Source organism: Dromaius novaehollandiae, chromosome 3 (genome assembly GCF_036370855.1).
Source record: "Dromaius novaehollandiae isolate bDroNov1 chromosome 3, bDroNov1.hap1, whole genome shotgun sequence".
NCBI classification, from domain to species: domain Eukaryota; kingdom Metazoa; phylum Chordata; class Aves; order Casuariiformes; family Dromaiidae; genus Dromaius; species Dromaius novaehollandiae.
Window position 1 is genome coordinate 18,831,830 of NC_088100.1, and position 17,698 is coordinate 18,849,527.

The window sequence follows — 17,698 nt, forward strand, 5'->3', positions numbered from 1 at the left end:
AATCTAGACTTCACATATTTCAGTATTTTTAGTGAAGATAACTAGTGAGACTAGACTGTGTACAATAAGAGTCTGTAGATGATAAACACATGATTTGGTCCAGCAGCTACCAGAACTGAACTGGGACTATTAGAAAGGACAGATTCAACCCTTTGTTTCACCTAAAAGACATCTCATTCAAAGCAGTCATATCAAAGTGAAACATCTGTCATTATACTCTGTTATTTCAATCACAGAGGCGGTTTCTCCACCTTATGAACAACATACAGATTGCGCAAGGGCATACTGAAATACTACAACCAGGGAAGGGAGGGGTAAGGAATAAAACCTCTGTCTGGAGGGAAAAAAAAATTGTCTTTTTCAAGCAACTCCTAAGTGAAAGCGAAAAATCTTTTTCCACTCTTCTCATTTCTCCTTATTTCTGTTGGATATCTAACAAGCTTCGCATAAGGCCAGCTGGCTGACTCTCTAAGACTACCATGAGGCAGTCATTCAAGTTCTCCCGTGCTGTAAAGACCCTTATAAATATCAACAGAGCAGTTTCTTTAAAGTCACAAGTCTGCCTTTCAGCATGCCACATCCCCACATGCCCTTGTCCCCTCCACCCTGAGCTATTTAAAGATCTCGTGTCTAAAAGCCAAGCACAAGCACACAAGCAAACAGGAAGGCCAGCAACAATCAGTGCAACTCCAAAATACAGAGGCTGATGTAATTTTCAGTAGCATTCTGCACACAAAGATTTTAACTTCAGTTGTAGCCACTTCTAGAACAGAGCTGATAAGCAAGTGTGAAACAAAGCAATTCATTTCACAATGTAAAGTTGTCTAGCTACACTGGGAACAATATAAGCAAATGAAAAACAACAGGTCTATATTTAAAAAAAAGTCATCATTCACTTTTATTGTAAAACAGAAAGTAATTTGTTCCAGGACAGAAGTGACATGGCTTCCAGGAATACAGTGAAAATTCAAACAGCTCCTATCTCCTGCCACCATCCCACCTCATCGATATGCCCTGTTCCAGGTCTTCAGGAGCAATGACTGTAATGAACGTTGGGGTCCAGGGCGCGTGGAAGAGAAGAAGGGAGGGCAACCATATCATCATATGGTTTCTTCCAATACTTCAAAACAGTCAATGATAGCATCTCTTAACTTCAGGGAGAGAAGGAAAAATTACAAGCAACATCAAAACTCTCCAACTTCTCTTTTTTTCACTCCTGCAGACCAAACAAATTACTTTCTCCCCAATTGCATGCTTTAAGTGTTCCCGCAACCAGGACACCAATCCACATGCTGCTTCATTTTTTCCCTTCAAAGAGCGTTTATTGTATTTCAAGTTACTGATAGGTTTCAAGAAGGTTTTTGGCTCATTTACATAAATCATAGAACAGAAAATACACAAGTCTAAGTAACTGTTTTCATTGCATACCCTGTAATACCCACTCAAAGCCACGCCACTGGCAGCCGCTTTTTTTGCCAACGCAGCCTGTAATTTGTGATAGCTACGTTACGGCCAGCTACTGCTTCCAAAACCGAGAAAACCCTTCGCCACAACCGAAATGACACCCGTAGGACAAGTGGCGCCCACGCGGGGGGGACACGCGGCACCCGGGGCGCCCTTCGGGGCGCGGGGAGCCTCCCCGGCAGGAACCGGTCCTCCGCGCTCAGCAAAGCGCGCCCCCACAAAGCGGCCCAGGGCCGCGGCCGGCGCCGCCCCCGGGCGCGTGGAGGCTCCCCGGGACCCGCTCCGCGAGCGGACGCGGCCACCCGGCGCCGACCCGCGCCACGGCGGCGACGCGGGCAGGCCGCTCCGCTCCGCCCGGCTCACGGCCACGGCCACACGGGCGCTCGCCCCCGCCGTGCCGCCGCAGACAGGGCCGAGGCCGGCGGGTCGCCCCGGCGACCCTCCCCGGGCCGGCCGCCTCCCGCCGCCGCGCCGCGCCCCAGCGCCAGGGGCACGCGGGGCCCCGCCGCCGCGCAGCGCCCCCCGCCCCGGCGCGACCGTTGGACCCGCCGCGGCGCGGCCCGACCCGGCCCGGCCGCCGTTGCCCAGGACGCGCCCGCGCCGCGCCTTACCCAGCCGCCGCCTCTGCCGCCAAGGGGGCGGCTGCGGCTCCCGCGCTACCCCGAGTGGCCGCGGCAGGGCGGCGCCGCCGCCCCGGCCATGGTCGCGTCCCCCGCCCCTCGCGGCGCCGTCCGCAGCGGAGCCCGAGTGCGCGCGGCGGCGCCGCTGCCGCGGCTTTTCCCCGCCGGCCCAGGAAGGTGGGGCGGGGGCGGGCGCGCCGCCGCGCAGCCGGGCGCGCGGGCGCCGCGCAGCCGCCGCCGTCCCGCCGCGCCGCCCCGCGCGCGCTTGGAAGCGGCCGCCCGGCTCGCAGCGGCCGCGGCGCCCCGCACGGCGGCGGCCCCTGGCGGCCGCAGGAGGCGCCGCTCGCGGCGCGGGATGCTGGAGCTGCCGGGGGCGGCCCGCGGTGCCGCCCGAGGGGTTTGGTTCTGCTGCGTGAGCGCCCGGTCCCTGCCCCTTCTGCCTCTGGCCCACCAGGGCATTCAGCAGCAGGAGAGATACAAGGGGAGGGACATTGAAAAGGAAGGCAGAAAGGTTAGACTGGCTTGCAAGGAAATGGAAAAGGGAAACCAAAGCAAACCATGATGATTGTACAGCTGTTTTGCAAGACCTGTCTTGCAAAAGCAGCTGCTTTCCTGCTGTTGGTTTATGCATCAAGCAACAACCAGCCTTCCTTCATAAGGCAGAGAGACACAAAAGAGCAAAACGCGCTGAAGGGAGCAATGTCTGGTTGATTTACTCAAATGCAGCATTCGCCCCTGCCAGAGCGGTGGCGAGAGCGAGACAAGGCAGATGCCCAGGGGAGGCACCTCGCCAGCGGTCGCCTCTGCGGAAAGGGCCCCGGCCCCGCCGAGCTGCTGGCGGGCCCCGGGGGAGCCAGCCGGGGAGTCCCGTGCTGGGAAATAGCCATGCATGTGGAAGAAAAACCTGGCAAGGGGAGGGGAGCATACCCCCTCCCCAACCAATTACCGTGAAAAGCTCCATTTCAGGCTCTCCAGTGCAAGAGTTTATTCTGCACCCTACAGATGTGCGCATGATCCTGGAGAGAAGCCACCTCTCTTTACTCCATCTCTAAATGGACTAGTTTTTCTCTCTTATTCACCCTAGCAGAAGGTAATCTTTTTCTCCTCAGATGTTTATGGACAGTTGCGTCTTTTGTAATGGCTGTCATCGAAACAGCACAACGTATTTTAGCTTTCTTCTCCCAGCACCGCCCAGGCCGCTAGAGCATGTGGCGACGCTTTTCAGCACGAGGAGAATCAGCGCTAGTGCCCCGCTCTTGGGCCTGGGTGCTGCCATTGGCACTGCCCAGGCAGCCCCCTGTGCTAAGCACAGACTCCATCCAGAGTCACCGCTGCCCTGTGAATGCACTCAGGTTTTGTTATTATGGGTCTGGATTATATTTTTAAAAAAGAAACTGGAGATAAACTTAAGAAAATAGAAACATTTATTGCAATGTGCAACATATTAATGTGTAAAATAGTATGAATTCTGTGACAGTGTCATTTAAAATTTCATTATTTGTAACATTCAAATACATCAGGTATCCTTCACATTGAAAAAGAGAACATCCGAAAATGCTACAATATGACAGCTTTATTCCTCACTCAAGGTATATTCTGAATGATTTAATTTCATTAATTCATTCTCTCAAATTCTCATTCTCTACAAATTTTACAAATATGAACAGCTGCATAATACTAATAAACTACGGTCTAAGTTACTGCCTGATCTAGCATTTTTAGCACGTGCTTAGTTGCAGTACTATGAGATTACACAATTGTATGAAAATACAATTAAGCATATCTATGTTTACAGGACTTAAATTTAAATCCTGACTCTTCACAGTCACAATGTACATGTAATCTCTCAGCCTGGGAGTAGCCCTGTTGAATTTAATATTATGTTTCTAGTCCCATGTGAAAGTTTGACACAGCTGCAGAATGAAAGCCTAAAATCCATTTTTTTCCAGTAAAAACTGTTTATAAACTACAAAAAAAGTCTTTCTAGGTTAATCAAGCAGTAGCCATGTTGAAAATTAAGCCAAAGTCTTCATTTCCGATGTACACAACTGATATTTCCTTCAGAAAAAAGGTATCGGAACAGACACTTTTCCTAAATTAGGTGTAGTCATAAGAGGCAATGTAAAATCTTTTGAAAGCCAAAAATAAGAACTCAACCATCTGATGAAAGCAATCTTCAATGTCTGTACACTATTCATACAATTTCACTTTTTCATGTGCCTTTTATTTAGCTTGTAGCTTCAACCTCAGGCATAGAGGATCTCTTGCAGCAAAAGAATGACCATTTACAGAGAGAAGTGCCACAGCAAAGAACGGCAGCACCTTTGGAGCTGAACGGGGCTTTGTGCCCCTCCTGCCTCTGTGCTGTGATACAGCTGGCATTTTCAGCAGAGGCAGCAAGCTGGTAGATTTAGTGTTACATTGATGCACTAATCTTTGCTCATGCTGGGACTGAGCCAGCAGCAAAGAAAAATGCCTCTTCTCTACCATGCGGTGTATATGCTGAAGAAGATGCTAGATTCAGCTTTTGAGCAATGGGAACAACGAGGAAGTCAAACACCACAATTGCATAGATTTGCTTTGCCCATAGTTGCTCCTCAGGCAGAACTCCAGCTGAGGTCAGTAAAATAGCTGCCAAAAGACTCTGGGCATAATGTGTGCAGGCCACAGTTTAAGTATCCTTAATACTAATAGAAGAAAAAAAAATACTGAAATGTAAGTGCATAGAAAGTACAGGGATTGCAACAAGCCAGCACCATTAAGACTGTACATTTAAAGTTAGGACAGTAAAAATGGAAACAGAACTCTGAAAACTCTAAAAAAAAATCAACTTACATTATCAGAAAAAGGAAAGAAAGTGCAATTTTCTTTACATGCTGTATTTAGTGCATGCTGGGTCCCAGCTGCTGCAATATTTAAACATGTGAAAAAGTCTAGGCATGCTAGCTCAATTCTGTTTCGTGCAAAGCTTATCCCCATTGCCTTCACACAGGGCTATACATGGAAGAGGGCTTATTAAATTTGAAAAACTGTAATATAAAGCCAGAAAAATTACCAGAGGGGGGAAAAAAAAAGAGGACAGCATATTAAATTATTGCCTTTGCAGGGCTGTTAACTTTACTCTACTTTAGGTTGATGCTGCTAGCTCTTTCAACCCAAGGCAGCCATCACAAAACCTAATTAGTTTCACTTAGGACCTGCATGTTGGTAACTAGCAAGTAAGAGTGATTACTGAGCCAAGCGACCTTTAAAACAAGGTTACATGATATATGAACTTTGTCATTTGTAATTCCATGGTTTAGCGAAATAAAAAGCATGGGAATAACACAGACCTAGCAATCAACAGAAGGCAGTGAGAAGTGTGTGCCGTATTCATTCATTCCATAAGGAATCTTCAACAGAATTGTACAGATGAGAAGAGAAAAACAAACAAACAAACAAACAAAAAATAAAGATTGGTTGAGAAAAGGGAAGTGGAGGAAGTTATGAATAAAAAGCAAACATTGTTTTCACTGTAAATATTTGTTAGAGTAAAGGTCATTGCCAATGTGAAATAAGAAGTTGCTCACCATTGGATAAAATGCATTTCCTATGTTTTGAGCAGCAACATCATAACCAAAGCATTGTTTTCACAGAAACTTACATCCCCTAACCTTTTTGCAAATACTGTGCATGTGTATGCAGGAGAGGGAGAAGAACAACACCTCTACAATTAAGATTTAGGAATTAAAATTGTGAATTTTTAATCTTGATTTCCTTTTTGATATATTCTTTATTAGAAATAATAACAACTACATTCTGACCCTCTACTGTCCCTGAAAAAGTCAGGGCTGCTTTCAAAGTTGGCCCTCTTGTGATCTAGTAAGGAACTGCAATATACCTTTCCATATGAACTACACAGAAAATGTTTCCTGATAAGAATTTTCGCTTATCAATCATTATGGCTGGTTATAGTGAGTTAGAGTTTGGGACTTTTTTTGTTTTCTTGCATGCACACTTATCTATTATCTTAAAACTGTTTCCTGTGTGGCATTATCTTAACAGTTTGCCCTTACAGTCCTTCATACAATAAACTAGTAACTAGATTTCTGGGATCTATTTATATGAAAATTCTATTGGTACTTGGTAATGTTCAACCAAACAATAGATAAGAACATAGTCTACATTCCAAAAACATTAAAATATTCACCTACAAAGTTATTGAACATCGATCTGTATAATATACCATGTGTAGTTAAAAGCACTATATACATACATATATATATACAGAGACACATATATACACACATATACACATTTTCTTCACAAAATGCACGTGCCATAACTCAGTTAATTGAGTTACCAGTCCAGTTTCATGTCTGCTTTACTCCACACATACTTTCCTCCTCTTTTTAGGAACATCTTCTCATCAAATCCACTGAATTGTATAGCTGCTTCTACTCCAACGTCCAGGATAGATTTGGAAGGCTCTTTTCGTCCATTTGTACAGTTTAGAAAACGCATCTAGAAAATTCATAGATAAGACCTTAGAAAGTCATTTTGTAAAGCTTGACTTTCGTACATAACTACATCATTTGCACTACAATCCCTCAAAGGGGTGTGTAAGTTATCTGCCTATGAACAGTTTCACCATAGCCCTTAGGAAGACTCAAAGGCTCATACTGATACAACCTTGCAAGAACAAAGTCATTCCAAAAATACCCAAGGTTAAAAACTTAGAACTTGTCCTCAAAGTTACATTTCAAAAAGCTTACTTAGTTTACATGTAACTGAAGAGCAAACATTTAGATAATAATAAAAAAAAAACAGCAATGGCTTGTCTAAAAAGATGTGTAAGATACACTTCTAGACTCACGATGCAATGATCACGCATACAAACTGATCGGGGACCCTTCTTTAGGCCATACCTACATTCCAGTTCAGAATATGCTTGATGGAAAGAAATTTTATTTATTCCATGTATAACTCTTTTAGAGAACACATAGTAACCTGAAGTGGTTATTGCTGTTGTATACATAGGTATATATTAACAGACGAATATCAAGGATCAAATAAAGACTTACGTATTCATCCAAAATGAGGTATGAGTCCCTCATCTGTAACAGACCAAAAGAAAAGCTTAAGTTAATAGACAAACCGAAACTCCATTCTAGTGAAAAATCAAGGCCAAGACAAATAATTATTCTTTCAAAGTGTAATCCAAATCTCTGAACAAGTTATGTCTTCCCTCTGATTTCAGTGAGCTTGGATCAAACTTTGTTTTGTTTTTTTTTAACATACTGGAATGATTAGGTCATTTTCCAAACAAATGATGTGGCCATTTAGGCTGGGGTACTTCACTGCGACCCTACTAAACAGGTGTGTTAGCGGCAATCTACCAGCTCAAAAAACTCTCAGGTTTTCCTGCACCAGGAAATAGGCCAACAGTTGAAATAAGATATGTTCGCCCAGCTAATTAGGCATCTCCTACCTGACCCCTATAACTCTCTGGGTAGCTGGAGTTTGCTGCTGTGTAGGCCTGGAAATCTGTCTGATCTGTTTGGGGTCCATGTTCCACACAATCTCGACAGAAATTAGAAACAACGTCTCTTCCACTACGGGAAGAAAGAACCAAGCATACTTTTTTTTTTTGGTAGGACTTCTTGAATGCAAAAATGCAGGAACAGTCCTGGCTTCTCCTCTAAATCCCTTCTCTGATGGGTCCTGCCTCCCACCAAATGCCTCCCACTGGATCGCACAGTCTCACTTCCACGTGCTCTTCCCTCCTTCGGCACAGCTAATCTGGAACACTTCGCTGCAGAGTGGCACAACTTCGGCAGGAAGATTGGAGTCGTCATAGTCTAAAGCCTGGCAGTTTAGACACTTAGTAGTTGAGATATTCACCTAGGCTACGGTAAACAGAAATCTCTTTCCTCTGAGGGGAGCACGTTACCCACTCGGATGTTACCTAATAAGACAAACCAGCCTGCTCACTTGAGCTCACTTTACTTAAAACAAGTAAACTGTATATGGAGGCCTTAATCTCTGGAGACGAAAAGGAAGGAAAGAGGACAGATTTAAGACTAGACTTAACTGGCTAAACTTAGTATCTGCTCACTCAGTTCATAAGCTTTCTAAACAGTGAGCCTTCTAACGCCGCTCAGGCCACGTATAGAGTTCGTAGGCATTTAACAAAAAGTTCTGGGTTCTACCGTTAGGTACCAAAGTCCTTTGTTGGAGCTAACCTGAGCTAGATGGCAGCTCAGCATATGAACCAGCTAGGTTTTGCAGTCGCTCAAGAAGTCTCCTCATGAACACAGAGCTTGAAAGTGCACTCCAAAGGCGGTCAGATCGCCAAAGCTAAAAAGGCCCCTCGCTCCTTTGTGAGGCGAGTTACTAGCGAGATGTGTCAGGCACGAATACTAGTTCTTGCTCCTCTGAAATAAAATACATTTGATGCCCAAAATAACGCTGACGGGGTTGACATCTTTACTTGGTATAGAGCTAAGTGACGCCGCCACAGTGTGGTGCCATGGTGAATCTCTATTAGGAAACTGTGCTTAGAGTATAAACTGTTTGTGTTAGCAGTCAGCCTTACCAGCCTCAGTGCCCTGGTAGGGCAGAGCGCTTCATTTCCTGGGGGTTAATTGTTTAGAGCCCAACTGCAGAAAACCCAGTTTCTACAGTTTTTGTGCTGATCCTTTATACCCTCAGGTAACCGAGCATCTTGTCACACTACACCGTGACAGAATTCCCACTGGTTTCCACAGAATTGGGATCAGCACCTTTGTGCTCAGCAGAAAGCCTCACAGAAAAGTGCAAACACTGCCTTCCACCATAACAAAGCCAGGTACGGTAGTACTTTTAGCCAATATTAACAGGCAAAGTGTTAATAACCATGAAAACTTCTAGTTCTTAAGCCATCTTTCCAGTTTGCCAGGATAAAGCTATGAAAAGCCAGTTTCAATTTTACCTTCTGATTAGACTCTGGTACTAAGCAGGAGATATTTTTGTGGCGATCCAGGAATCGTTCAAAGTCATCATCACTGATAAGAAACTTTTCTGCTTCTCTCAGAGCATCCTCACCACTGTTCTCCCCTTCAATGAGGAGGCACTGGAATACCTGAAGACAAAAAGCACCTGATGAAGAGTTCATGTTTTTACTTGCCTTGAGGATGAGACTGCCATGATTATTAAAGCCTTCAGTTGTCTCAGTACCTGTCTTTAATTTTTCCTGTCAGTGGAGCCATACTGACACAAACTGTGATAAGTGAATAGTACACAAAGGGCACAGTGCATAGTTATTTTTCATAGATTAACTGCAAATGTTTGTCTACTTAACGGATTCCTTCTAAAGACGAAACCCTCAAACACATTCAGAACAGACTTTGGGGAAAAAGGTGCCTTTGCCACCAACACGGTCTGCAACCCCACAAAGAAAGTTGGGCAGGAAACTTGATAAAAAAATAAAATGCATGTCATCTCTTCCTTACGCTCTTTTAGTGGAACCAAGATTACACCTATAGTGATTTTTTTTCCTAGTTGGAAAATATTGCTTGTATATCAATTCAAGGCTGATAAAATTCATATTTGTTTCTATTAAATTTTAATAGTGTAAAATTAACATACAGGAGTTATATGGGTTCTATCACCCCACTGTGTCCTAACAGCTGAGAAATTATTCCATGGGTCCTCCCATGTTTATAAGGCATATATATATATATGATCTTTACCTGCTCTCAAACCAATAACATAATGTAATTAATACATTTCTAATAGAGTATTAGTGGTTAGTATATATTATAGTTATGATATTTTCTATAATAGAATATTAATGTACAGTGTACACTAATATAATGCTAATATTCACTCTAACATACCATTGTATGCTAATTTTTCCTCATTCTTTCTAAACTATGGAATACTTTCATTAAAGACCTTCTATCTTATCTTTAGTGTCATAAACAACTATATAGCCTGAAATAGTAATTCCCTGGAAATATCACAACAGAAAAGATTCTTGGCATATTGGGATCCATTTAAGTATAAAAAGAGACAGAACTTGCCTCACCATCATGTAATATTAATAACAACTCTGCTTATACCACCCCAAGTTGGAGCTGGAGGGCTAACCTAGGTAGCTAGAGGTTCAGGCAATTCCAGAATTTCACTTCACCATTGGTTTTCTCTGAGCAGAAGATAACCTGTGATATATACTACTTTACCTTCCAGCGCACAGGGTTGAGTGCCTTGATCTGTTCATTCATGTCTTCCTCAACATTAAATCTGTTGATGACTGAATTTATTTTGAAAGCAACAGCATAATCTCGGCACCACTGTCTCAGTTTATGCAGATTCTCCACATGGCTCTTCTTTCCTTGACCACGGCCAATTAAAACATTGACTTCTTCATCAAAACTATCACAAGAAATCGCCAAAATGTCTAAATATTCACCTGAAAACAAGTTTTAAAAATTAATTAACATTTATATCTTTAGCTAAAGGTTGTCAAGAGTCTGCCCACTTTCAGTTCCTCGCAATCTGTCACAATGTGTGCCATAAACACAGCTCTGTGGAACAGTACAAACCACAAAAGCCACAGCGGCAGCACCTTCAGCGTGCCCTCCCCCAGCATGATGGACATACTCTGATTTTATCAGACTATTATACCAAAGAGGCAATATTACAAACTGCACCTGTTCAAAACGTATAATTAACAATATTTCGCTGATATTTACTTTTGTTTTGCATTTATTGTAAGTGACCGACTGGCAAACCATCTCCCACTCGCACTAAAAAAAAAAAAAGCTTGCCGTGAGGCTGCACTGAGAAAGCTCCCAAACCACGTCAGTGTTTCTGTGCATGTCGGTTTTTCCTTACCGTACTTCTTGAACCACTGCTCTCTAATCAGGCTGCCATTGCTCACGATGCTGACACTTGGTAGCTTCAAATCCTGCTTGCAAAACTGGACCAGTTTGCCCACAAACTCGCCTCTGTCCTGAAGAAATGGTTCTCCTCCCGAGAAGTTTATTTTCTCCATTCCTAGGACAGGACCAGACAGGGGAGGATGCCGTGAACCGCTCTCTGCACGAGCGCCCACCCCTTTCGGGCGGCGCCCGCGCTGGTAAAACCTCTCTATAGCGCCGCTCGGCCCTGCCGGACTCACCCGCCGCCTTGAGCATCGCCAGTCCCCGCTTGGCCTCCTCCAGGGGCAGCACGAAGGAGGTCTTGGCCGTGTGGAAGCAGAAGCCGCACTTGTAGTTGCACTGGCGGGTGAAGTGGTAGTTGACGCTGGTGGGCGTCGGGGCCGCCCCGTCCCGCTCCTGCTCCCGCTGCCGCCGGGGCCCCGCGGCGGCGCTGGGGCGGGGGGCCGAGACCCGCCGCCAGCCGGGCAGGGACAGCAACAGCGGCAGGGACAGCGACAGCGGCGCCAGGCTCCAGCACAGCGCGCCCAGCCACCCGCGCAGCGCCGCCAGCACCGCCCGCGCCAGCGGCAGCGGCAGCCGGCCCAGCGCGCCCAGCTGCATGGCTCGGCTCGGCTTCGGTCGGCTCGTTTCGTTTGGCTCGGCTTCGCCGGGCTCGGCTCGGCTCGGTTCGGCTCGCCGCTTGCAGCGAGGCGCGCAGCGCTCCGCACTTAAGAGCGCGGCGGCGGCGGCGACCCGCCCCGCGGTGCCGCGGCGCCGGGAAGCGGCCGGTTTCGCTTTCCTTTCCGGCAGCAGGGAAACTTGGCTGCGGCCCCGCGCGGCGCCCCGGCGGGGCCCGGGCTGCTCCGCCCGCCCTGCGCCCCCGCGGCCCTGAAAGCCGCCAGGGTGGGGCGGCTGCTGCGGGGCGCCGGGGCCGTGCGCACCAGAGGCCCCTCCGGACCTGTGTGATCTCAGCCGCCCCACTTCTCCCCGTTAAAGAGGGTGTAACTGATGGAAGGGAGTGAAAGCTGGACTTGTACGATTAGGTCACACCCTGCTCCGGGACAGCCGTGAGCTCTTTTAACTTTAAACAGGTCTGCACAGCACTCCAGGTCGGGGAGGCAGGCGACTGCTGCAGGTTAATGCGGAAAAAAAGTGCTTGAAGTATATTTAATTCTTCACCTTAGATGCTGCCTAAAGCACTTCAAGCAAAGCTACAGCACAGTGGTGAATATAGTGTGGGCAAAGGTGGCAGCTGCCTCAGGTGCCAAATTGCCAGGGGCAGATGAATGCCTATCTTGGCAATGCCAAGAGAGACCAAGCACCCAATTTTTGCATTCCTTGAGTCCTTCGAGGCCCTACAGCTATCACGAGGCTTGTGTTACAGCAACAGTTGCTATCTTCAGTCCCAGGATGCCCTCCACAACCTGCCAGCCTCATACGCTGCCTTTCTCCTTTGGGTGGTTTGTCCGCATTCTTGCTTGGCCAATGTCAGCATTGCCATACTGCTGAGATCCTGAGCCAGCTCTGTCTGAATACGTCAGACTCTCAGATCTGAACATCTACAAGCTGTGGGACGGCTAGCAGGATTAAATTAGAGCTTTGCTCACTTCCACTTACCTGTCAGAACTGCCAACATAGCAGGACAGACTTGGCCTCAGGTTGGATTCTTCTTCCCCCTTAGAAAAAAACAGTAGGAGAATTAGCTTAATCCCATTTGCCAGTTTTAATGGGAAATTATACTTGCTTGTGCATAAAAAGGTAGGTTGAATAGTACTGTTATTTGCTATCTTTCACTTCCCATCACCTTTCCTTCACTTTCCTAGATCTGGTCTATTGGCCCACTAATGGCTGGATTAGTGAATAACTAATCCAAGTTTTCCCATTCAGACAATATTTGGTTTCTCTGTCAGCTCTCTTGTTGGAACTGCAGTAGGGCAGGAAGGGAGACTTTTTCCTTTATCTAGCCCTGCTACTACTGCTTCACAAATGTATTGTTGCAGCATGATGGGAAACATTTCAGTTCCCAAGGCTTCCAAAGTTGTCCAGAGCTTGTCAGTAGAGACTATCTGGACTTGTAACCATGGATCTGTGGGTCCTTCCGTTTTCTTTGAGGTTACATAAGATACAAGCATAGGATGAAAGTAGGATTTTCTAATAAGAGAAAGGGTTTATTGATCACGAACTTGAGAACAGAATTGCGTAAGGAGAAAAGCAATGCAATGCAAGTTTAGACTGACACATGGCATTGAATTTGCTCCTTGGTTCTTTCAGTGTTTCAGTTAGTTTGGAGAACTCTAGTACCCTCTGTTGCCCTGCAGTGCTCACACATCCTTTCTGCTTCATGTTAGGAACTCTCTCTAGGTCCGTACCTTCTCTGGCCCCAGTTCAAATTCCCTTCTCACCTTATTCTTAACTTTTGTTCATGGGAAGTTGAGTCAATTCAGATGCAGTCAGTACAGCCTTTCCCCTTCCTTTGAGTTTAAAATCTTTTACTGAGAAAACTCCTCGTAGGCACAACATCACAGACAGTTACGTCACTTTTCAAGTCATGCCTCACAAGAATCATCACTCAGTGTGTTTGTGTGCATCTGTGTTTGTATGTGTGCGTACATGTACATACGCCATCAAAGCCACAATCTCTGGCATGCAATTAGTTTTGCATAGAGATCTTGTTCTTGCAGGTGACAAACTTACCACTTAGTTCACCTTATCTAAGTAACTTCCCTGACCTTCTGCAAGTTTGGGCCTCACAGAAGATCCACTGATTAGCCATGAGGTTGGCAAAGTGACTTATATCTATTGCAGCCTTACCCCTGAGCTCTTTGCTTAGCACTGAGGCAAAGTGTTGGATAGGAAAATAAGGTCCAAAATATGTAATTTCCAAAAGTATCAAAAAATCCTAAATGATTACCAGTTTCTCTCAGCACAAGACTTGCATCTGATATACAAAGATGCCAAGAGTAAGGCAGAAGAATGCTGTTCGAAGAACCAGTAGACCAGAACACTGCCATTTTTCAGATGCTTTTATTTGAAGGTCAGGATCTCAGGGAATGAAAAGTGCAAAGAACCTAATACTCAAGCTTACTTGGGACTTCTTGTTCTCCATAATTTTCTTGATGCTACCTTACAAAATGGCAATTATAAAAGCTTTCTTCATTTTTTTGCCTCAACTTATCTCCTGAGTATGTTTTCAGACAACACTCTCTATGTTACCTGTAAAGGCCATGTGTAATTGTCACCACAAAGTAACCATAGAGCTGGACATGTCCCCGCTACAGATGTACAAGTCCTAGAAGCACCAGGAAAGGCATTTCTAAACTGTTCTTCTAGCTCACGTACTCTCTGGTGAGACCTATGAGAAAACATAGATATGCATTTTTGTACAACGGCTTTGAATCTACAATATTTTTTTTCAAGGAAGAACTGTAATCAGATTTTATGGCCTGTAACCTTGTAGAGGAGGCTCAAAAATAGCATGTTCTTTGAAAGTGGTAGCAGGTCTGATTCCTTCCCTTTGATTCCTATGGGAGTCATCCTGCAGTGGGAGGACGCGGTCACAGTACTCAGAATGTACTTTCTCCAGTGAAATACAGAGATTACTTTCTCCAGTGTGGCTAGTTTCAGTTCCAAGCAGACAGTATCCTGATAGGAAAAAAATTACTGACATGAACCAAGAACATAAGTAATGCTTTTCACTTCCTGATGTAAGGAGGAGCCATTCTCATGCCAGCCCTGTGGACCATCATCAGAGTACAATTTGAGAACCGTTCCCTGAAATGATCCAAGGACAACTAGACATGTCGTGCCATGGCAGCCATGGTTGTCAGCACTTGATAAATGTTTTCCTTATTGCTCCACTCCCAGCTGGAAATTCTCCTTCTCCCACCACATCTGCAGCACTATGAACAGAATTGTGTCCAGGGACCTTGCACTGCAGTGCCTCGCTCCTCCTTGCGGTACAAAAGCCCCAGAAGTCCCCACCAAAACTGCTAACCAGAAAGTGAAATCAGACATGAAGTGAAGCTGTGGAACACATTGCCACAGGGCGTTGCAATGTAAATATGAGCTCACAGATTAGGCACATATGAAAGAAGTCCACCAGGGGCCCTTAATACACGATGATGTATACGTGAGCTCCAGCTCAGGAAGTATCCAAAGAGATGCCTCCTGGAATCTGGGACAACATGCCAGGAGACAGTCTCTCCTCTGTGTTCTTCCTGTACTGTTCCCCAAATATCTGGCAGCAGCCATCGTCGCAGACGGGATAGGTGGGTCCTTCACCTGACATTGTAACTTTTATGGTATGATATTATCCCTACATCATTATTTTTACTATCTTTAAAGGTTATTCTGCATAAAAGCAGCTATTCCTCATTCTTGTGTATTTTATGTACTCATACAGGCCTTCAGCTTACATAATTTCTCTTATTTCCTGCTGTGTGTCTCAGCTGTTTATCGACACTACAAGACTGTGCACTTAGATATATTTGTAAAGCTACAGGCTGGCTTATTTTCACATTAATTTTTTCTCTTTTCCAGTTTGTGTGGATCACAGAGTGGTTGAATGGCCATATTGCCTCTCGTTGTGACTATGTTTCTTCCCTATGGCTACATATAAGCAGAACAGGTCCTCAAAGATACTAAAAGGCTACAGCAGAATAGCGTTTTTTACATAACTAGCACATCTGCTCTTCAAAACATCCTTTCACATTGTACAGAACGTAGAATGATAATGGTCCTTGTGAAGAAACGGAAAAGTGCTTAGCATATACTTATTTTAAAACAGATGCATACTCTCTATACTGACTTTAAATACAGACAAAGATCCATCTTGGAGACAGAAAGCAGCTGTGGTTTCCCATATTTTTACCTGAACTGTTTGTGTATAATGTGATGTGAAGGCCCTAAAATCTTGCAAGACACTTTTAGGAAATTAGCCAGTAGAGTAGATGTCACAGGCATCTTATAAATGATATCACAAGCATATGAGGAGGAATGAAGCACCAGCAACTTAGCTCAAGTATGCCTGAATGCAGGGTCAGATTAAAACATTGACACAGGGTTTGTGGTGGGCGGGGAAAACATGAAATGAAAGTAAAATCGTTCTGTTTATTCAGCAGGGAGGGGAAAGGCAACTGTGGCATCAGGAAGCTAGAAAAAAAAGGAGCAATGACCTAGATAGCTCAGTGAGGAACAGAACGCGTTTTCTCAAGTGCAAGTTGGCTACAGAACTACTGGACCTCACAAAACTGAATAAACAAATAAGTGGCAGATGAGATTCAGTGTAAGGTCTAAGAAAAAAAAATGCAAACCACGTTTACATAATGCTGAGCTCAGTAGTGGCTCTACTGAGCCATTGAAATCATTGGCTTAACAGAAGCAGCAACCAAAAAAGTCAACAAAAAGTTGGGTACCATCAGGAGAGGTATTGAGAACGAGGCAGAAGGTATTATTTTGCTGCTCTGTAACACCTTGGTATGCACAATCATATCTTGGGAAGCGTGTACAGTTCTGGTTCCCACATCTCAGCAGGACCTCGTGGTGTTAAAGAAGTTATCCCTGTAACTAAATGATGAAGCAAATGGAGCAAGGATTGGGGATTACAAGGGACTGAGGCTGTTCATTTTGGACATGAGGGGGACATCTGAGCACTGTTTACAAAATCATGAAGGTGATAAATAAACTGAAGGTGGAACCGTTATTCGCCAAGCCTGCAATACTATTAGAAGGGGGAATTTATTGAAACCAGTAGGATAGGAGTTTGAAACAGATTAAAAAAAAAAATCTTTCTACACCAGAGGTGTGCGCTGATGGAATTTGGGTCCATGCAGATTTGTAGAGGTAGACTGTGTCACGGAGTCAAGAAGGGATTTAGACAGATTTGTGGACAACTGTGGACAACGATTCATTAATAGGTGCTAAAAGGAGCAGGTGAACATTCCTAATCCAATGACTGTGGATGCTGAAGAAGCACAAGGAAGAGACCACAAATGAGTCAGCTCATGTGCAGCATGTCCTTCTGTCAGTGTTGGAGACAAAATACTGGGTTAGATGGACCGTTAATCTGACTCAGTAGTGCATTTTCTTATGTTCTTAAAATTACTATCTATTGGCTTATTACACAACAAACCATGTCTCACCACACGTCTGCCATCCATACCCAGGATCTGTCGCCCTGTGCTTATGAGTGATGTGAAACAATGCGAGAGTTCTCAGATACGAGAAAAGGAACGTTTTGCCTTGAAAAAGGCAGTTTTAGTACCTGCTGCTGAGCCTGTATTTGAATAGCCTTCATGGCTATATTCCCAGTTGATGCTCTGGCCCAGCCTTCCACTGGTGTCCTTAGCATTGGCAGTTTCCAACCGACACAGCTGATCCCTAGCTAACCCGTCACTGCCTACCGGCTGCCCCGTTCTCCCTGCAGACCTGCCAGCAACATGCTTGAGGCTGACCAGAGGAGGACATCAAGTTTCTGCTGCATCTCGTCAGAAAATATGTTCTCTTGTAGAATATACTCTGTCAGAAGATGCCTCAGCAGCTTACACATACGCTTCTAACAACTGAGTGAGCAAAGTGGAATCTACGGAGGTGCACGCTCTCTTATGCTTTGGGTTATATATTTAAAAAACTCAAAATCCACATTTTGGACAATATCACTCACAGCAGCTGTCATGAAACTAAATAACTATTACAGCTATTTGCATTGCTTCTGGCTTCTGCCTCCAAATC

The 17,698-nt window shown here is 45.0% G+C and overlaps 2 protein-coding genes across 3 annotated transcripts in view; both read right to left on the reverse strand.

The window, feature by feature from the left end:
* The window catches only part of RNF144A (ring finger protein 144A), a 63,334-nt gene extending 60,975 nt beyond the window's left edge, over window positions 1-2,359 (reverse strand). The window contains exons 1-2 of one of the 2 annotated variants that reach the window (XM_064508491.1): window positions 2,076-2,359; window positions 1,001-1,151 (exon numbers count right to left, since the gene is read on the reverse strand). The gene's annotated coding sequence lies outside the window, so the exon portion shown is untranslated. The remainder of the gene's footprint in view (window positions 1-1,000; window positions 1,152-2,075) is intronic. The other variant, XM_064508490.1, reaches the window with a different exon arrangement.
* A 1,131-nt stretch (window positions 2,360-3,490) lies between these two features.
* Window positions 3,491-11,692, reverse strand: RSAD2 (radical S-adenosyl methionine domain containing 2). Its single transcript, XM_026097147.2, has 6 exons — window positions 11,230-11,692; window positions 10,944-11,105; window positions 10,289-10,518; window positions 9,037-9,186; window positions 7,148-7,180; window positions 3,491-6,587 (listed from the first exon to the last, which is right to left on the reverse strand). Exons 1-6 carry the CDS (start codon window positions 11,588-11,590, stop codon window positions 6,423-6,425), a joined length of 1,101 nt encoding a protein of 366 aa, XP_025952932.1. The 5' UTR covers window positions 11,591-11,692; the 3' UTR covers window positions 3,491-6,422.
* Window positions 11,693-17,698: the final 6,006 nt, after the last annotated feature.

Bases quoted from the DNA above. Each gene is read 5' to 3' on its own strand.
- RSAD2 (XM_026097147.2), bottom strand. From the start codon at position 11,590: ATGCAGCTGGGCGCGCTGGGCCGGCTGCCGCTGCCGCTGGCGCGGGCG. The intron at 11,106-11,229 runs GTGAGTCCGGCA...GTCCTGTCCTAG, and splicing joins GGCGATGCTCAAGGCGGCGG to GAATGGAGAAAATAAACTTC. The intron at 6,588-7,147 runs GTAAGTCTTTAT...TGAATTTTCTAG, and splicing joins ACCTCATTTTGGATGAATAC to ATGCGTTTTCTAAACTGTAC.